General features: G+C 52.3%; 1 protein-coding gene across 1 annotated transcript; it reads left to right on the forward strand.

The window, feature by feature from the left end:
- Nucleotides 1-572: 572 nt before the first annotated feature.
- GDAP1L1 (ganglioside induced differentiation associated protein 1 like 1) lies at nucleotides 573-14537 on the forward strand. Its single transcript, XM_052788768.1, has 6 exons — nucleotides 573-1066; nucleotides 3930-4122; nucleotides 7566-7739; nucleotides 9879-9976; nucleotides 10139-10253; nucleotides 13137-14537. The coding sequence occupies exons 1-6, from the start codon at nucleotides 887-889 to the stop codon at nucleotides 13478-13480; spliced, it is 1104 nt and encodes a 367-aa protein (XP_052644728.1). The 5' UTR covers nucleotides 573-886; the 3' UTR covers nucleotides 13481-14537.
- Nucleotides 14538-21567: the final 7030 nt, after the last annotated feature.

Here is a 21567-nt window from a genome sequence, read left to right on the forward strand (position 1 = left end):
TCACCAGGCTGCCAGATTGCTGGAGATGGAGCATGACGAAGCCCAGTGTCATAAAACACAGGCCCAGATGTCCAGGTCACTGTGCCCAGAAAGGTGTCAGCTGCCTACACACTATTGCCTGCAAACCTCTGGGTGATGCTCATAGCGCCCTGAGAGCAGCAGCTCCTTCTGGAGCTCCCTGAGCAATGGAAACCCAGCCAGTTTGCTACTGTGACACACCCTGCTAATTCTGGAAATGACCCCCAACCATGCCTGCTTTGGTGCAGGAGGGTTCATCTGGTTTGGCCCGGCACCCCGGGGCTCTGGTACACAGCGAGGGCTCCTGGGCTCTACCCCGGTACAGACTACATAACGCCCATTAGGCAGTAATTAATCTGTGCTCTCCAAAATTCACTGAATACCTTTAAAGGGCCATTGCCACTTCTTTCCATGAAGGCAAGACACCTGCTAGACATTTTAGAGCCAGTATCCATCAATGTAGCTATTTATTACATATCTGCCATATCTAAACGAGTCAAAAAAAATCTTAATCTCTGCTGCAAAATATTCCTGAGGAGCCGCAGGGGTCGGAGCTGCCCCGGATTGCCGAGCTGGCAGGCAGGCAGGCAGCAGGAGCCTCCGCTGCTGACTCGCCTATTGAAGCGATGCCTGCGCGTTTCTGTGGGAGCCCCGCCACGAGCGGGGACGGGCTGCGATTTCACCCACACCACCGCCGCTGCTGCCACCATCCTCTCCCGTGACCCTCGGCACCCACCGCCCCGCGCTGCCCACCCCAGCCGGGGAGATGGAGCTGCCCCAGGAGTGATGCTGCTGGCAGGAGCCCATGTGATGCTGGGCTAGTGCCGCTCGCTCCCTCGTCCCTCTCCCCGCTCGCTCGCAGGCTGTCATGGCGACTCCCAATAATGTTACTCCCACCAACTGCAGCTGGTGGCCCATCTCGGCGCTGGAGAACGACGCAGGGAAATCCACGGAGGGGGAGGAAAACCAGGACCCGACAGACCCCGCTCTCAAATCCCAGGACAGACTGGTTTTGTACCACTGGACCCAGTCCTTCAGCTCACAAAAGGTAAAAAAATAATTGCTCGGCCGGGTTCCCAGGGAGGAATCACCTCCAGTCCCCAGGGCATCCCCTTTGTGGGGAGAGCGAGGGGCTCGTCCCCAGGGCTGGCGAGGGCAGCAGCCTGTGGCCAGGCAGCTCTTTTGTACCTGCAGTTCTGCATTTTGACAGCATCTGCCTGGGGAGGGAATGGGGGGGCTCAGCCAAAGCCTGCTTTTGCTTTGGGATCGTGATGGGAGCCGCCTTGGCTTTGTGCTCCCTCACAGCCCCACTCTGGCGCGGCCAGGAGTGCAGACAAAGGCTGAGCCGGGCCCCGGGACCACCCTGCCACTGGGAGAGGGGGAGGCAGCCCCCGAGCCGGGCTCCTTCCAGGGAGCGGACCCCGGCACGCAGCAACGATTTACCCCTGACATTGCAGTAGCGCCCTGGAAATCCGGTTCCTGGGGTGCCCCAGCGAGAAATCACATTTTCCAGGCAATAGTAAATGCTCATTTTGCAGCACAGCAGCTGTATAGCACACCCGACCTTCTCCTCCCGGCCCCAAACCCCCCGTCATTCCCACACCGTTAATATTATCTGGGGAACGGACTATTCAGAGGGGTGGGGGGAACACAAAGTTCCCCCGGTGCAAGGGCCCCCTTGAGCCCGGCGGGGAGGCCGGGGGAGGCAGGGGGCAGAGGCACCCATTCCTACTTGCGGGCACAAAGAAAGGGGAGGATGCCCAATGCAGCAGGGTGGCTGCACATGGTCGGCTTCGCCGCCGCCGGCAGCTGGTGACTAATGGGCTTCTGATCCGCACCGGCGAGGGATGCTCGTGCCCAGCTCTCCCGCCTCGCTCTGGGCTTGCTGTTATTTTTTGTCTTGCTCGTTTGGCTGCCGGCAGCGGTTAAGGCACTTCTTGTACGGGGTTTCCTACAATCGGCCTCACCTTTGCGGGGCTGGGGATGCTGGGGACAGGGCATGCACACCTAGAGCCACCGGGCCACCTGGCACCGCTTCAAGCTTTGCTTTTGAGGTCACTTGCAAGGAAAGAGCGTTTGCTGGAAGGTGGACAAGCACAGGCTGGTGTGATGGACGTCACAGGGCTGGGAGCGGCAGGGGCTGCACGGGACCCCCCTGCAGAGGAGTTTTGCTGGGAGCCGGCTGCGGGTGAAGGTTTTCCTGCTCTGCCCCGGGCACTGCTCAGAACCACCCTCCACGGGCACTGGGCTGTTTGTGGGAGGGATCCTGAGCCCCCGCCAGGATCCGGCCCTCCCTGCAAAGAGATTTTTGGAGTTTTACAGCCAGCATTGGATTTTTACACAAGATGCCACACGGCAGCCGTGCCGGTGCTGCAGGGACTGGGTAGGGGGTCCGAGCACATTTTGTCACCCCCAGCTGGGACCCCTCCCTGGGGTGCTGTCAGGGGCTCCCATTGCCCGCAGGCACTGGGGTTACCCCCTGAGCTGAGCCCTCCTACCCACGCTGCCTCATGCCCAGCAGCTGCCTCCTGCCAGGCCGTTGGCCTCAGCTTGTTTGAGAGCAGAACAGGGAAGCATGGGGAGTTTGGGGACAGATGCCCTGGGTGGTCCTGCCCAGGGTTTATCCATCAGCTGGGAGGAAAAGCCTGAGAGCAAGTTGCAGTTGAGGGACCCAGGCTTTTCCTTGTTTGACTTTAAAAGAAAAAATTAATTTGCCAGCCCTATAAATAATTAATGACTAATTCCCCAGAACTCTGAAGTACTCATAGAAATGCTTATATTTGTTAAGTTGTACTTTTAGCTGCTGCTAGTTAGAGGAAAACAAGTGCTTTTCCCTCATTCAGTGGTTCTGTAAGACGTGACTGTTTCATGTCCCCTGAGGTTTGGGTTTTTTGCCTGTTTGACATACTTAGTTCATAACGGTCAGGTTTTTATGACCCAGAAGCCTAAAATCCATCCCTGAGTGCATATTTAACACTGTCTCAAGCACAGAGCAAAGTAGCAGGATCAGCCCTGAGGGCTGTCCATGGGCGATGGGGATGGTGCCCCAATTTCAGCCCCGCTCCTGCCTCCTCCTGCCCCTCCGCACCGCTGGACTTGGCTTTCCCACCCGTGAGAGGGGTGGGTGCCACCCCAGTGGTGCTGCTCGCTAGCCCAGCGCTGAGGGAGGGCAGCAGCAGGGGAAGGGGAAGGCAGTGGTTTTGGCACAGGAGGTGCAAAGGCAATGGGTGATGCCCCCAGGCCGGTGGCAGAGTGGAGCAAGAGTGATGCTGTGCAGGGGCTGCTTGAAACCCTCCGTGAAATGGAACCTTTTTCCTGCTCATAACATGCCCAGCAAAGCCATCTCCCACCCCCGAGCATGGGACATACCTGAGTTAGCATCTGGGTGTCCTTCAGCCAGGTGGTAGCACACACTGCATGCAAGGTGTAGTGTTGCTGCAGCCTCTGCTGCTGCTGCTGCTTCCTCCTCTTCCTCTTCCTCAGGTGTGTGCTGGGCTCTGCTGGGACCCACAGAAGCATCACTGATTCCCCCCAGCTGGGGAGCTGCTGCCTCTCTCTGCCTGCTGCCAAGGCATGGGCTTGCAGCCCACCAGGACCCCTGGCCCCTCCACCTGTCACACGGGCCACCAGTGACCAGTGGGAGGATGGTGGTCCATGATACTGCAAAGTTAGGATGGGCTTGGGTCTCCCCCATTTGCTGGGAAGAGAAATCCTCACTTGGCTGCCCGGATTTTGCAGCTGCCCCATGCCAAGAGCTGCTTGGCTTCTTGCAGGATGAGCATGTGTCATGGCACATCACTGTGCTTAAGTGGCAGAGGAGGGCCAGGGACGTGCGATGGGGTGGTGGTGGGGCTCTCAGGGCCAGCTCGGTGCATGGGGCTCAGCCCTTTCTCCCCTGCCTCTTGCCCCAGGTGCGGCTGGTCATTGCGGAGAAGGGGCTGCCCTGCGAGGAGCGGGACGTCAGCATGCCCCTGATGGAGCACAAGGAGCCCTGGTTCATGCGGCTCAACCTGGGGGAGGAGGTGCCCGTCATCATCCACAGGGACAACATCATCAGCGATTACAACCAGATCATTGACTACATGGAGAAGAACTTCACGGGAGGTAAGGGGGGCTGCGTCTTGGGGGAAACTTGGCTCTAATCCAGACGTTGTTTGCCAAATGCAATGTCCTTTGAAGTTTCCGCTTTACCCCAGAAGACCAGCAAGCCACCAGCCCTCCCCAAACTTTTATGTTTTCCCATGAAAACAAAGGATTTCCAGCAGAAATCCCCAAATGTTCCTTGGAAGTGCTGCTGGGAGGCTCTGGGGGCAATTGTAGCTGGGTCCCCCCTTTTTCTGCCTTGGAGGTCATGCTCCCAAAGTGGAACATTTCCCCCCATTCCCTTTGTGCGTGGTGGCATCTCACCAGAGCCACAGCTGGGGCACGGCCCATGGGAGTACTTCTGAGTTTAGCTACCTTTGGCATTGGGTAATGGTACAAAAACCCTGGTAACTCCCTGTAAGTGGCCCCGCTGAGACAAGGTGCCTTTGAGCTGGGTGCTGCTTCCCTCTCCCCTTCCTCTATGAGCCCTGTGCCACTGGTTGTGGGCAGGGGACCCTGCCATCCCCGGTGCCGCTGTGCCTCAGAGAAAACTGCCTCTTTAAAGTCAAACAAAGCCAGTGGGTCTGGGGACCACGGGAGGATGATGTGACACAAACCCAGAGGAAGGGACAGCCAGGAGAGGGAAGCTTGTATTCCCCCCCAGAGCAGGGCTGCAGTCAGCAGCCAGCTGAGCCTGGTGCACCAGGATGCTGAGATGGTGCTCGAAGGTGGCTATTTGCAGGGCTGCTGCGACAAGCAGCCTCTCCCTGGCATCACACATCCCTTCGCCCTCATTTCCCCAAATCTGCAGGCTGTCGGGCTGGGACCCTCCACTGAGGAGGCTTCAAAGCTAAGCAGGGAGCTCAGGCTGTGCCATCACGACGTTCGCCCCAGCATCCATCCCCCCTGCAAGAGAGACATCAAAAACATCTCAAAATAGCTCCCAAAGCAAGGGCGTCTTGCCAGCTCAGCTGCTGTCCTCTCCCAGCCCCGCCACGGTGGTGCTGCTCGATGGAGGCACAACGCTTACTCGCCGGCAGGGCAGCGGGGATGGGATCGGTCAGGAGGAGCCCACGCTGGCAGCGGCTCTCAGGGAACGGCAGCCACTTTCCTGCCTGGTGGCAGCCGAGGGGCCGAGGGGCAGCGGGGAACATCTCTCTGTGGACCCCACACTGCGCAGCAGCTTCAGCCGGTCTCTGTGAAGGGCAGGTGTTCCGGCATATGTGACAACAGGCTGTCCCCAGCGGGAGGGGGACACAGTGCTGCCCGTGCACTGGGAAACTCCTGTCATTGAGATTTTCCAGCCAGGTGCAATTTCTTACCTTTTCACTGAAAAATGGAGAGGGGAAGCTCCAGGGAAGAGGGCCCAGAGCATCACTCCCTGCTGTGTGCTCTGCTCCGAGCCATTGCCCACCAGCGCTAGTTGGCAAAAGCATTATCAGGATGCCATGGCTTTGGTCCGAGGGGGAAACACCCAACTTGCAGAAACGTGAAGAGCTTGAAAATGCCTTTATAAAAAGGTGTATTCACTGAGTTACATTTTCCCCTGGGTCGGGAGCATGGTCTTTTTCAGTTGCTTACACACAAACTGAGTGTCAGCTATCAGTGAAGGGTGGTGTGATGAGCAATGTTTTTCTTTCCCCAAAAAAGCCGTGAATAGTGCCGATAAGGACCTGTGAGGGTGCTCCTCACTAGGGCACCACCCAGCAGTGCCAAGAAACCACTGGTGAGTTGGCCGGTGGCAATGCCTCTCAGAGCCTGGGCGAGGGGCTTCTCCAAGGGCTGCACCCCCAGCCCCATCCTTCTGAGCCTCCCCCCATCCCACCTTTGCACGGCCTATCCCTTGCGGAGTATATGCAACAGCAGCCCATATGTGCAGGTCTGCCGTGGCGTGCAAAGGCAGGGCGAGCACCATCCCACCGAAAAACCTCCCTGGGATGTGCTGAAGGACACGGGCTGGCGGCCAGCATGCTGCTATTTCATTGTGGTTGCTCCGTCTCGCTGCTGCACAGGGCAGTCGCTCTGGATGTGCTGGTTTCCAGCCTTGGTCCCAGCCTGCCCATCAGGTGCTGGCCAGGAGTCCTATGGAAGGAGCACACAGGCTATAGGTCAGTTATTATTATTTCATTCAGCTGATTGCTTTTTCTCAGGTGGAAAATCCCTGCTTGGAGAGTTGGAGTTCAGGCAGTGCAGGCAGCGAGCAGCCCGCGGGCAGGGAGGAGCTACCAAAACCTCCCCTTGCTCAGGGGACAGTAATGCTGATGCCCATCAGTCAGAGGCAGCCCTGAATCAGAGATGTTAGGAGTTTTGCAATACAGGAGCTGCCAAAATTTCCCTGGCTCCTGTCCAGCCGCAGGTGCCGGCAGGCATGATGCCGCCTGGCCCAGGGCAGAGCGAGCTGTGCGTCTCTGCTGAGCAGGCATCGCCAGGCTGTGCCCGCAGTCCTGCTCCTGCCGCCGGCAGTGGGGCTGGGCAGACCTCTCATTTCAGGCCCTTAGTTAAGGAGCCGTGTTGGCCACATCTGCCAAAGTCCTTCTGCTGATGTGCCTTAACTCAGCCCAAGATGCCGGTGTGCGGTGAGCCCTGCACTGCGGACGGCATGTGGGCAACTGGGTGTACTGAGTCCTGGTGGTAAATTTACTCACTACCTATTAAACGCTACCTGAAAATGCCATAAACCTTTATGATCCCATAAAAAAATGGACCTGATATTCTTGGAGACAAGAGCAACATTTTGCTCCTTGTGGTGTCATCCACCGTGTCTTCTGAGCTGAAAGTGTAATAAAAAGAGCTGGATACAAACTGCCCTCCGCAAAAGATGAATAAAACAAACCCAACAAGGCAAGGGAGGTTCCAAGCCAGCTGGGGCGAGGGATGCTCCTGCAGCTGAGGCACCGGCTGAGCGCCCAGGGAAGACGTGCTGGGCTCCTTCTTTGGTCATCTACTCCCTGATTACCGATTTTGAATGGGATTTTCAAGGAAGCCCAAGAGAATTAGGTATCTCATCGCCACTGGCGTAACGAGTGCGTAACTCAGGAGATCCCAAACTCAAATCCCCGTGTTTTAGCTCTTTTCTGCAGAATGGGAAGATTTTGTTCCCCTTCTAAGAGATGTGAAACGACAGTGTACAAATTCGGGGGCTGCAGAGATGAAGAGCTTGCTACCCTGAGCTCCTGTGGACACGGGGGCTGCGGGTGTGGGTATTTACATGCGTACATGTCCCTGTGGTCCTGCAGGTTTGCTGATCTCTGGGCACGGCCTGGATGCGCTCCTGGCCGGGATGGGCTGAGTGGAGAGGGCAGAGTATGGGGTATGGTTTTGAGTTAATGCACTGCCACAGCCAGCCCTGCGTAGAGGTAGCTCAAGCAGGATTGCACACTGGTGTCCAGTGCAGGCTAATGAGCCACTCATGAGTGCCTGAGCCCCCCTGGGTCCTGCTAACAGCTTTCCCTTTGCCCTCGCAGAAAACGTCACCCAGCTGATCCCCGAGCCGGGCAGCCTGCTGCACTCACGGGTGCTGCAGTACCGGGAGCTGCTGGACTCCCTCCCCATGGACGCCTACACACACGGCTGCATCCTGCACCCTGAGCTCACCACTGACTCCATGATCCCAAAGTACGCGACCGCTGAGATCCGCAGTAAGTTGCCTCTCCAGCGGGGCTGCCCAGGGCCGGCGCCAGCAGGACGGCTCCCCCAGCCCTTCCTTTAGGCTCAGTTTGGCTCTGCAGCCCGGCCAGCTACCCTGCTCTTGCTCGTCTCCCCTTTCCACCAACGCAGGCAGGGACAGAGCTGGGAAATGGCAAAGCACAGCTAATCTGGGAGCTGCAGGCACCCTGTAGAGGCTTCCTAGCCCTGGGGGTGTCCAGGCTCCCATGGGCCATGCAGGCTTCTCGCCGAGCTCTTTCTAGGGCACATGAATTTGCTCCCTCTCCTGCAGATCCCCTCTCCTGCACATCCCCTCTCCCTCCAATAGCTCTAAGGGCAGAGGTGGGTGACTACAGCCAGAGTTGCAGATAGTGGATGAATCGGCATAAGACTGTGTACCTGACCTTCAAGTGCTCATGAAACATTGACGATGCTTAATATAACTCAACAGCAAGGATTGCTCCTGGAGAGAGTCCCTTGCCAGAGAAGTGACCTTGTTAGGAGGGCACTGGCATGCCCCATGTCTCTCCCTTCCTTTAGGCTTCGGCCCCAAATGGCACCTGTAGCAAACACTGTTCCCCTCCCACTGTCCCTTCAGCTGCCTAGTTCACAAATGGTCCCTCTGAAATGGGATGCACTCAGCCACAAAGAGAAATAGGCTGTTCCTGAGGTGTATCCCATGGTCTGCCCTGCCTCTGCTGGCAGCCTGCACAGGCGGCTTTCTCCATGTCACAAAGCACCACCTCCTCCCCCAAACCTTGGGCAGATGCAGGGTGCAGAGCCCATCCCCTCCCCAAAGGGTCCTGCTGCGATGGCTTCAGACCCCGTCTGCCTTGCATCACCTCCCCAGCACTCTGCCGAGGTCATTAAAAATATCTCCCTGTCCAAACCTCCTCAATGGTGGCATTTTTCCCAAGCCATTGCAACAGAGGCGCTATGGGCAGGTCTGTGGGATGCCCCAGTGCCTGTGGTGCCCTTCCTCCCCAGCACATCCCCTATGCCCAGGCAATGGTTGGGCTGCCCCGTTGCAGTGGGTACTGAGGCAAATCCATGCAGTTGTGACCCAAGGAGACGGTGAACCAAGGGCCAGGCTCTCCCAAGGGGAACAGCGGAACGAAACTGGGGTGATATCCAGGCTTCCCTCTGAGTTACAGCCCCAGGAGAGCTGGCTGGGAGCCTTAGCAAGCACGAGCTTCAAGGCTCGTGGTGGAAAACAGGGAGTTTCACCATTTTGTGGCAGTGTACAGCCTGCTGCTGGCTGCCGCCCCAGCCAGCCCTGGCACCTCCCACACCCACGCATTGGCAGAGCCAAGCCCTTGTTGGAGGGACCAGGAGGGACAGACAGATGGTCCCTGGCAGGAAGAGATTAGCCCAGCTTCGGGTAATTTATGTCGTCCCTAAGGTGTTACTCTGCATCTCGTATTCTCTTCTTCCATTTACTCTGCTCCTTTCCCTCCGTTAGCTCCCTTGCACAAAGCCCTTTGCATCCTCCCCATGCCCCAGGAGGGAGGAGGGTGGGCGTTTCTCCCATGCTCGCGATGGGCTCCACACTACTAAATTGCATCCCCAGACACCGAGCCGGGCAGGACAGCTTCATTCGGGAGGGAGCATCCCCCCCCCGTGCCGCTCTGCACGCACACCCACACGTGGGCAGCCAGCTCAGACATCCCAAAGGATTGACCTGCTGGGGATGGAGCTGCAGGAACCAGGTTATGGGGAAGCTCGGGGTTGTTCTTAAAACAGTAAGACACAGAGATCTGCTGGCAGCTCTAATATGAATCCAGCAAAGGAAACAGAGAGCTGAACCCACCCTGAAACCCACAGGGCTGGGACTGGCCACAGCCAGGGAGGGGGATCTGCTGTACCCCGCAGCCAGTGCTGCCTGCCGTGAGCGGATGGGAGGGTTGAAGAAACCACGTGCCCTCGGGAGAGCATGCGATGCCCCAGCCACCCACCTGTATGGCAGCACAGCAGCAGCAAACCGTGAATTTGGCCCATTTAAACTCTCTGGGGTGTTTTGTTTGGTGCCACAATGCTATTTTGCATGCAGGACAAGGTGCTTTGCTACCGGACACAAGGTCATCCTGACCCCTGCCAAACACAGCCCCCCCAGCCCCTCTGTCTCCCCCCAGGACATTTAGCTAATGCCAGCATGGAGCTGATGAAGCTGGACCATGACGAGGAGCCACAGCTCTCAGAGCCCTACCTCTCCAAGCAGAAGAAACTCATGGTAAGTAGGTCAAAGCCACACACATCTCTGGCGGTGGGGGGACATGACCCATGGACCTGCCACGGGCACCTGGTGCCTCGTGTCCCTGCATGGTTGCAGGGACACATGTCTGTCCATCCGTCCATCCATCCATCCCCCACCCTAATCCCACTCTCCACCCAGGCCAAGATCCTGGAGCATGACAACGTGAACTACTTGAAGAAGATCCTTGGTGAACTGGGGATGGTGCTAGACCAGATTGAGGCCGAGCTGGAGAAGAGGAAACTGGAGTACCAAGGTAGGTGCTGGGCTGCATTTATGGGGTGTTTTTCCACACAAGACCGAGGTGCAACGCCAGGAAGAGCTGATGGCTTTGCACCTGATGAACATCCCCACGGGGCAACCACCGTTTTTGGGTGTACCAATGTCGTTGCAGCTGTGGTCTTACTAACCTCTGGCAAACCACCCCTGCTCTGGGGAGCCCCCGCACCCCTTGCCAAAGGGGACAGCAGGACCTCTGTCCTCATAGCTGCTCTGTGGGAGCTCGAAAGTCATCGCAGGGTGGTGGCAGGTCCCCTCTGCCCCAGTGAGGGGCTGCCAGTGACTGATGCCCTGGCTGGTTCAGGAAGGAGCGGGCTGGCCCCAAGCTGTTGCACCATGAGGAGCACAGGCTGACAAAAGCGCAGGGCTGGGGACATGTCCTGCAGCCAACCCCCCTGGCCATGGGACTGCTGCATATCTCAGCGGAGCACAGGCAGGGAAACCTGATGGGAATTTGAGAGGCCCTGGAGGGGTGGGAGCCTTTACAGGACTTGCGTCAAATGCCAGCAAGTGGGAGAGAGCAACAACACCAGCCATCCCCAACATCAAACACATGCTGCTGGGTGCCTGCCAAGAGCCACCCCAGTGCCCTGGCAGACAGGGATGCATGGGCACAGCTGGGCATCACTTGTCCCGCCATCACCCTCCTGTCCCCATTGCTGGCAGGGCTCATAACCCCAGCCCCGGGATGGCTGGTGGCTGCCAGCGCCGCGGTGCCAAGTCCGGAGCAGAGCCCAGATGCAGTTAATCAGGGGACGGCCCTGCAGCTGCCCCTGCCCTTGGGGCTGGCCTCAGCCATGGGGAGTCCTGCGTCACACTTGGGGCCGCACCAAAGGGCCCTCGGAGATGCCGAGATCGGGCCCTGCAAGGCACTGGGTTGGGGATTTGCCGAGAGCCCTGATGCATTCACAGCAGCACCCTGCGTTGCCCTAATTGCCTCCAACGAACACTCTCATTAACTAATCTGAGAGCTGGGATAGCTCAGCAGAATTCAGTCTAATGAGGTGCCCTTGGAGGACATCCTGGGTGCCTGGAGCAGAGGGGTGGCTGCTGCTGCTGCCGGCACCTGGGCACTCCGCTGCCTTTGGTCCTTGCATGCTGCTCCTGCCCCCCAAACTCCCCCCACCGTGCCCACAGCCAGGTCAGAATCTCAGCAGCAGGCACAAGCACCAGCCCTTTGGCAATTTCCCAGGAGCCGCAGTGCAGCAGCTCTCCTCCCACGCAGCCCAGGCTGCCGGCCGGAGGCGCAGCGATGCAGGCAGGGCAGGGCAGGGCAGGCAGGAGGAGGGTGGGAGATGCTGCAGGAGCACAGGGCGACCCTCTGCCACAGGCACCCCATTCGGCTGGGACAGGCTGGTCCAAACTGGGGTTGCCACGGATGCAAAGGGGACGAGTTGCCTTTGCCTGTGCTTCTGCCCCACCTTGGTGCTGGGAAGGGGTGCAAGGGGCTGGGGCACCCCACAGCTGGGTCCAGGTCTCAGCAGCGGGTGCAAGCCCAGAGCCAAGAGGGGTAGGGCCGGATCATGGCTCTCTCCCAAAGTCGCCATCCTCACATGTGCTTTCTCCTTCACCCGCAGCAGTGCCTGGGAGCAAGGCAGCCACCTCAGCACCATTTCCCTTACCTCTGAGCCAAAGCATCCTCAGGGTCCCCACAGAACCCCCACAATTCATTAGTCACTGAAAACATTTATTGACTAATTAGGCACAGGCAATCTGTCCACCTGGGCTGTGCCTCTAGCCAGATTAGGCAGGCTGCCAAGCAGCTACAAATGAGGGCTGTTAATTACCAGTAATTCCACTGGCCTGGCTCTGCAGGCAACCCTACAGCACCAATGCCTGCACAGGGGTGCAATAAAGGTGCCTCTCTCTCCTTCCCTGATATAGCAGCCACAGGACAGTGGAAGAGCCCCAAAATTAAGGATTTGGTGCAAAGCCGGGGGCTCAGGCTGGATGGGGCCAGGTTTTGTGCCCCTTCTGTTGTTCTTCCTTACCTACACCTCCCTTCATCTGCCTTAGCTCCATCCTAGCCCTGCTCCTTAGCATTGAAAGGGCAGCAGAGGAGTGTTTAACACTATCCTGGCCTGAGCCCGCCTCTTGCAGCCTAACAACAGCTTGGTTTATTCCTGGACATCTCTCTGGTGAGGTTATTTCCAGGGTCACCCATTATCAGGGGCCGTCAACGCTTTAGCATCCTTCCTCATGACCAGCATTCACACTGATCTCTGCCTCCCCCGAAAACCTGTCTCAGCACAGATGTGCTGCCAGATTTGGTGTCCTGGAGCAGGGTCCCCGGTGCAGGAGAGTGGACAGAGGCAGGACCTCCCCAACAGCGCACTGGGAGAGCAGCCAGACTGGGCCAGCAAATGGTTTTGATTCCTGAGGATTTCTTGCATCCTTAAAATAGGACAAGTTAACATGACACTCCTGAAACAGCTCCCAGTACAGCCAAGGACAAACACTGCTGCTCTCCCCGAGCACTAACACAGCAGAAGGGGTCACTGCACCACACCTTCCTTCAAGGGGGGGTTAAGGGCCCTTTTCCAGGGGCCTCTAGTGTATGGGACGATGCCATCTCCTGCTGCTCTTGACTTCAGAGAGGTAGCAGAGCCATTTTGCAGACAGCGATTTGTATCTTCATGTGGGCTATAAATGATAATCTCATATTCCCAGCTTTGTGGCCCCCCCATATCCTCCATCACATAGCCTGGTAGAAGGGGTCTGATTTCTTGGGATATCAGAGCACTGAGAAAAAGCACTCCAGGTCCAATGCAAATGCTCCTGCCTTTGTGGATCTTTTGAGCAAGCCTTTAGGTGCCCACCCAAGGGTTTCTTCTTATCCTACCTACTTCTCTCTCTCCAGGGCAAAAGTGTGAACTTTGGCTCTGCGGATGCGTCTTTACTTTGGCCGATGTCTTATTAGGAGCCACCCTGCACCGCCTCAAGTTTCTGGGACTCTCTAAGAAATACTGGGAAGATGGCAGCAGACCTAACCTACAGTCCTTCTTTGACAGGATACAAAAACGCTTCGCCTTCAGGAAAGTTTTGGGAGATATACATACCACGCTCCTCTCCGCAGTGGTACCCAATGCCTTCAGGCTGGTCAAGCGGAAACCTCCCTCCTTCTTCGGAGCCTCCTTCCTGATGGGATCTCTAGGGGGAATGGGGTATTTTGCTTATTGGTACTTAAAGAAAAAATACATCTAGTGCTGGCTGCTTGGTGTTTAGTTTGGTGTCTCTGTGCTGTGTGAAATTATGATGAAGCCTCAGTAACTGTAATGAAATTTGAAGCAAGGTAATGAATAATTATATTGTTTAATGTAACATTCCATAGTCTAGAAGTAGAAACGTATACTGCAAGGAAATAAGACAACAACAACAACAAAAAAATGCGTCAACTTGTAAATGCCTTTTTTAGGTTTAAGTATTCAACTCCAGCGAGAGGCTCAGGGGTTCACAGGCTCAGCCGTGCTCACCGGGAAGCGACACCGCCTCCGGCACCGGCCGGCTCCAGTGGGAGAGGCAGGAACCCCAGGAAGTTTCCTGACGCCCAAGTTAACTAATGGGACTCGGATACTCGGTCCTGTACGTTTGTGTTTCCAAATTGTTCACTGGCCACATTTCACACATGCAGATAGCGGGGACTTTCTTCTTCTAGAAGGCGTTGTGTTGTTGTGCTCGGAGGCTTTCCTGGGAGCAGGGTGCAGTAGCTGGTCACAGTCAAGGTGGATTTGCATTCTTCAAGTATCCATTTTTAAAATTATTTTCATTAAAAGGAATATTTTTTATTGAGCTGCTTTTAGAATGTATCCACTTTCTACGTCTGGTTTTGGTGGGCTTTTTTTTAAAGAATTTAATGTCTGTCTTTAACTGCCGCACTTTTTTCCTGAGAGAAATAATTTCGACTTCCATCCTGACTTTTGGCACATGAAGGAGATTATTGTTTTAAGCCTTTTGGCTCTGTCGCTTGAGTTTTCTTTCACGGATTTGCAAAGCATCTTTCACCGACTGAGCATATCTGGACTCTGAAAAAGTATGACCATTTTCAGAACTTTTCAGCACTTTCCTGAAGGCACTTTGGCTTTCTCTTCCATCGGGGGCTCTTTTCTGTCATTTCCTCGCTGTGTGTTTTCTTAGAGACACTTTGCACAGAATCACATTGATGACTTTCTTGTGCCTTTTGCATGTCGGAAAGAATAACGGGCCTCACTGCTACTCATGCTTTGAAAACTGAGATCCTCAATAAACCATATGGGAGGAGTAACGGCTTCACATTTCTAAATGTGTTCAACATCCTTCTGCAGGAAGGGCAGAGGGATGTGCAGGTGGTTTGTGCTTTTTCTCGTGTACTGCCTTGGTATAAAACTCGCATGGAAACAATATGTATTCCTCTTCCAAGGCACTCATTTCTATAAGTGCTCAGCCTGCTAGGATCTCCTCTGGCTGGTTTTCCAAGTGCTCCGGTGATCCCTAGTGAGTCATGCTGCATCTTTAGGCTCGGGAACATATGCCAAATGTGACCAAAGTAATACGAATTGCATTTGCCTCCGACTCAAAAATTATCTTTATGTATTTGAAAGCAGCAGGATTTCCCAGGAGCTTTGGTTCTTGATACAACCTGGCAGCCATGGAATTGTGAATATTTAGCAGGAATTACAAGGGATGAGCACATAGTGATTAGACAGTGCAAAATGCACAAATTCATGCTGTGCTTGTTGCAATTGTGTAGGTTGGCCTGACATACTTCTGGAATACAACGACCCGCATAGCTGTGTTATCGGTGTTCCCCCCCCAGTGATTAGGGCCACACTTAAAATTGGTGTGCGAGAACCCAAATCCACCACCTGCGCATGCAGACCAGGCACCTGCAGCCAAGGCTGCCGAGTCAAATGTTACAGACACACATTCTCCCAAATACAGTTAGATATTTGCTTCACGGTATCAATGACTTTGGAAGAAAGTTACCTTGCTTCTTTTTGAAGAGGGAGGCAAGAGGGTCCCCTGAGGTCATCCATTTTGCTGAATCTGAAAGGTGTAAGAATATACACAATGACCCATGGTCCATCAGCTGATGCTAAACTCCCCACAAGAATGTACAAAGATACACTGACATGAAACCCTTACCAGGATTTCATCCTTTTACCTTTGCCCGTTCTTCTACACGGACATTCCCTGGTGATCTCCAAAAGCTGATGAAATGCACACGCTGGGTGTAGAAAGGAAGGGTAGAAAGGGGGTACAAGGCCAGGAAACCCAGAGAGAATGAGAGCAAATACTCACACAGTTCCCAGGATTTCAGCCCAAGAATGAGGCAGAAGGAAGCTTAGCAAGTCTGCTGCTGGTTACTTTGTTCCTTGCTTTGTTAAACCAAAGAATAAATTTAAAATCATGGAGCAAATCAGAACTCTAAACGCTGGAGAAAATAGGTGTCTGTTTTGTTTTGGAGCAGACTGTTAAAAATGCAACTATTATAAGGAAGCCAGACAGAGCCAGCAGCTGGAACAAGGCATGGGTCAGTTCGGACCAACACGTGAGAGCTGTCCGTCATGTTGCTTCGTGGGCTCCTGGGAAGCCACAGATGCTGTAGTGATGAGTTTTGTACAGGTTTTCAGCTAGAAATATTCACTAACAAGCCTTTGCTTTGGACCAAATTAAAAAAAAAAAGCAAAAATCAGTGAAGACAGTGCCATTCCCTGTCATTGAGCCTTGTTTCCCTGCTGTGGTAATGAAAAAATACCAGGACTTTGCTCCAGGGAAAAGCAATCTGTGAGAGTGATAAAAGACAATTAGTGTGACAGGCAGAGGCTGGATTGACGTTCAAGACCATGCTGAAATGAACTGGGAGATGAATGTCACCACCCTGATCGATCCAGATTAGTGAGTTACTATAAACAGCCCTGTGGTGATTATAGACTGTCATCACAAAAAGTTGCTTTTGTTCTAGCTGATCCGAGCCTAATCAGATGACTTCTGCTCTAGTTCCATTTAAAAGGGGAGACCATCACACTACATGGCCATAAGCCAGGCACTGGCCCAATGTTTGCTGCCCAAGGCACTTTCTGCACACAGAAACATGAAAACAATCACAAAAACCTGTTTTCTCACTCCAGGACTTCACGCTTTCCTCTCAGCAAGGTGTGGGGTAACAGCAGCACCCAAGGGGTAGGGCTGGAAGGTGAGGCACCTCAGAGATACTGTTTGGAGCAAAGTCTGCACTGGGACACTTTACAATTTGCCCCTGGGGAATGGCTTGTGCTGTATCTTGCACCAAATACTCCTGTGTACCTGATCCAACCCCAGTTAGGGTCCTTCTTAGGCTTTACCCTACACATACTTATTTACCCAAGCAAATTTTTATCCTTAAAAACTCTCTGTGTTTTAGAGGCAAATGTGCTTTTAGGCACCTCCGGGCTTTAAAATCTGCACCTGTGCTGAAATATGGAACTTTTAATTATCAGAGGAAAGAAAATCAGGGGCTGCTTTGTCAAGTCCAAGCCCTCCTGAGCACCTGAGGTGGAGCTTCATGACACTGAGCGAGCTCACAAGGAGCGGTCACTCCGTCCCCCCTCCCAAGCCTCCTGTTTAATAGGCTCCCAATGGTCAGATTTGTAGAACTACAGCTTCTGAAATCTTTTTACTCCTACGGGTTTTGCTCAAAAGACTCAATTACAAAAACTGAAAATGTACGTGTCAGTCTTGCAGCTGACCGGCAGCCTTCTCCTTTGCTTGTCAAGGGATGGAGAAGAGCTCTCCATGCAGAATAAAGGATTTCAAAATCAAGCTTGCCAGAGGACAGGGAACGCACCACAGAGCCTGTCACAAGTTGCCAAAGAAATTGAGATCAAGGGCTGCCTAAGAATACCTAGTGACCTTCTTGTGGCCCTCTCAGAAATTAATTGCCAAGTCTTCCTCTGTTTCTGAATAAAAAACCGTCCTTATCACCCAACTGCAATTTCAGTATCCTGGCTAAGGAGGCAAGAGGGATGGTGTAAGAGCTGCTCCTTCAAGCAAGGGGAAACTTACTTTCTTCTGTGAAAATAAATGAAGGACTTCCCCACATGAGAACAGCAAACAGAAAACACTAAAGCTTGTGAAAATATTTAACATCAGGTTGCGTTTGGTGGCATTAACTGCCGTCATTAACATTAAAGCCCAAACCACCCGGACTGAATCCACAATGCAGGCAATGACAGCAACTAAATCTCTCAGGTTCCTGAGAGATATATGGGATTAAAATAATATGGGATAATATGATAATAGTATTTTGAGATGGCCAGGGATAATATAAAATATGATAATATGAGATTAAAAACTAAATAACCAAAGAACCAGGAAATAAGGTACAACCCAAGAGCTAAGTACTGTAACTCCACACCTGCAGTTTTCTGTGGCATAGCAGAGAATAAGAGGGTAATTTCACATCTGTTCATGCCATCAGCAAAGCTGCTCTTACTACACCAGTCTGTAGAAAAGCTACTTCTGCCTTCGTGGGACAGAATAAACTCCCCAGTCCATGTTCAGCAGGCTGTGCCCAGAGAAAATTTCAAACCCACAGGTATGACTGGGAATTAAAACATCTGCATGAGTATGTTGTGAACAGGGACAGATTTCATACCCCTAAAGGATTTCCTAAAGCATGGCCTCATAAATCAGTGATAAATCAGAGAGGTTTCAGACCAAACCATTTCTAATATTGAATCTAAGGTTTCAGGCAGCAGCAAAAACAGACTGGAACTTGTATTCTCAGACAAAGTACATTCATGACAAACAAATTTCCTATTTTTTTCCCCTCATGCTGATTTCCAAATGTGCCCAAATGACATATTTACTATCACTGCCTTTCACTCTCCATTTTACACGCTTTCCTCTGAAGGATTAAACAGAGACAAAATAGTCTGCTTTAAATGCCTCACAGTGAAAGAAAGAATACCACGTATGCCATAAATAATTTAGATGAACAATTGCTTTGCCAGGACACAGCTGTCTATCACTGCAGCTGCAGCAAAGGCAAGCAGAGGCTGCAGACTGCAGTAACCTGTGTGCTGCAGGCCAAGGCTCTACCTGCAGACAGCAGTTGCCATTGCCAAAGCAGATTATTTCTATTTCCATGTGACTTCGATGCTGAAGAGCATCGATGAGCAAAGTGTCAACCTCCACCCACTCCTTGGGAGCTCACAATAGTTTTGTTTTGGTTTTTTTGTTTGTCCTCCCCCTTCCTTTTTGTCTTTCTCCTCTGCACAATGATCTACTTTCAGCTCTTTTTTTCTTTACCCCTCTCTGCTGTCCTACCCCTTTCTTCTCTCCTGGACTCCCCTGATTTCACTCTCCTGACGCAGAGAGCTGGGGATGTGTGACCATTTTCAGAGAGATATTTCTGTTGTCAGGAGCCCACGGGTTGTGAAGCTCTGCATCAGTGGACACAGCACCTCCCATTTCCACCTTCTGAGAAAGAACAGCTAAGAAATGAAGGAGATACAGTCTTGCTAAAAATCTCTTTAACTAACAGCATAAACCAATGACAACTTAGAAAGCCTTTCTTTAAAAATAACACCATCCATCCCCCTCCTTTCATTGCCTCCTGTCTCAGCCCTTTTCTACCGGCACACCATCTCTCCCGTGACCTAAATCATTTTTAGCTCCAAGAGAGTTATCCAAATAAAGCTACTTTGCAATCAGAACAGAGCGTAACCAGGTCTGAGGGTGCTTTATAATGCTGCAGGCACTTCTTCACATAGAACAAAGTAGTCTGCATAGTTAAGTGCTGTTTCGCACATGCTCTTTACATCACAAGGTCATGTCACTCCACTGCAAGCCTCCTGGAACACTTCTATTTTTGCCTACCAAAAGCAATTTCTTTCCATTCCATGCCCTTGGAGGCAACCACTACAGAACAGCAATAGGGAGGATTCTTGGCCACAAGCAAAAAAAAAAACCCCAAAACCCAAAAGAAAAAAAAATTCCCCAGAAAACAAAATAAAACAAAAAACCCCACCCTGGCATAATTTTTTCTCTTAACTTCCAAATCACGACAATCAACAGGAAAAAAATATTCTTAAAAAACTTAAACCTGTAATACTTCCATTCTTCTAAAAACCAAATCAGGTCAGGCTATGGCAAAGCTAGAGCAACAGTGCACAGTGCTGGGAAGAGCTGTGGGCTAGAGTGTCACTATACCAAGCACATATTAAATCCATGCTCACTTCCACCATCTGCAAAACACAGGGGGCAGACCCTGAGTGCCATTCCAAATCAGCACAATCCTGCTGGGTTTGGGCGCAAACAATTCACCCATTTGGATATAAGGTTAACAGGCTTTGAGGGCTTAGTATAATCTTTATTTTCAATTAATTTTGCATGGATTTCTCTATCACAGTCAATTACTTTGAGCCACAACCTATTTAGCTGAATTTTCTCCAGCAATGAGTCATGATGTTAAGCCTGTCACCAACACAGACACACTGCGGGTAACCTCTTGGCACTGCTCTTCTCCTCAGTCCCCACGAGATGGGGAAGGCTCCGCAGAACAGAGGCAGCAAAGGATTCATAGAATCATAGAATCATTTCAGTTGGAAAAGACCTTCAAGATCATCAAGTCCAACCATTAACCATGCCCCCTAAACCATGCCCTGGAGTACCCTGTCCACTCGCTTTTTGAATACCTCCAGGGATGGTGACTCAACCACTTCCCTGGGCAGCCCATTCCAATGTTTGACAACCCTCTCAGTAAAAAAATTTTTCCTAATATCTAACCTAAATCTCCCTTGCCTCAACTTGAGGCCATTTCCTCTCATCCTATCTCCAGCCACCTGACAGAAGAGACCAACACCCACCTCACTACAACCCCCTTTCAGGTACTTGTAGAGAACGATAAGGTCTCCCCTCAGCCTTCTCTTTTCTAGACTGAACAACCCCAGATCCCTCAGCCGCTCCTCATAAGACTTGTGCTCAAGACCCCTCACCAACTCGGTTGCCCTTCTCTGGACACGCTCAAGCAGCCCAATGTCTTTCCTGTAGTGAGGGGCCCAAAACTGAACACAGCACTCGAGGTGCGGCCTCACCAGTGCCGAGTACAGGGGAACAACCACCTCCCTGCTCCTGCTGGCCACACTATTTCTGATACAGGCCAGGATGCGATTGGCCTTCTTGGCCACCTGGGCACACTGCTGGCTCATATTCAGCCGGCTGTCAACCAGCACACCCAGGTTCAGGGCAGACATTTCAGAAGTGAGATGACATTTAGATTGAGGATATGCCTATCTGTCGCTCTGATATCAACCATGTTTCCCACAGATTAAATGCATTAAATTACATGACTGAAGGAATACACGACCTAAAACTGCAAAACGAACCCAGACTGGACATGGAAAAAGGCTTCAGAGATGCGAGACAAAAAAAAATAATCGTAATTTGTATTTACTTTTGTTCCATGCTTTCCCTTCTTCAGCCTTACACCACTGGGGATATACACAGTACAACCACAGATCTCCTACCATTGGATACCTTGACAGGAAAAGAGCGATTGAGAAAGGGCATTTTTCCGAGTACTGCTTTCCCTTGATATTCAACTCTCCTGAAAGGCTGGTAAAGCTCTTCACTGACTGCTTATTTTCTGTGCCATACTATAGTTCCAAAGCTTTACAGAGAAGTTATTCAGCTTGTTACAAGGCACATGACATTGCCTGTGCTTTGGGATGGACAGAGCGTAGTTTAAAAATAAATAATCCTCCAGACTAAGTATTACTACACAATTGCCTGAAATTTCAGGGACTGCACTCAATACCAAGTCATTTCCATTTCTGCTTTTCCAGCTTGTAACCTCTGTGTTCTCATTGTATACTTTAAGTACTAAGGTACCCTTCCCACATTCAAATTTATTAATAATTTCCTACTAAACACCTGGGTGAAACTACTCATTACAGAAATGCAGTGCATGCTCCCCAAGAAAAGGACAAAGCTAACTCTACTAACTCACCAAGCACCCCTGTCACATTACCTCCTCTTCCCTGAGTTCAAGCACAGCAGGTAGTTCTGCTTCAATAAATTAAGCATGTGCTTTTTTCCAGGTAAACACAATTACAGTGACAGACCAACTCCTTTTAACAATGGTTAATTATGAGTTCAGAGTCACAACAGCCTTTTTTGCTAGTATTAATTACTTTCATCTTAAGCTTTGGCAAAATACTTAAAAGAAGGGAAGACAAAATATATATAGAGAAAGCACGCATCTAGCGGAGGTAAAGAGCATTTATTACTAATCTGCACTCTAGGAGGTGAAATGAAGCTATGAAAAGAAA

This window comes from Harpia harpyja, chromosome 1, assembly GCF_026419915.1.
Source record: "Harpia harpyja isolate bHarHar1 chromosome 1, bHarHar1 primary haplotype, whole genome shotgun sequence".
Classification (NCBI taxonomy): Eukaryota; Metazoa; Chordata; class Aves; order Accipitriformes; family Accipitridae; genus Harpia; species Harpia harpyja.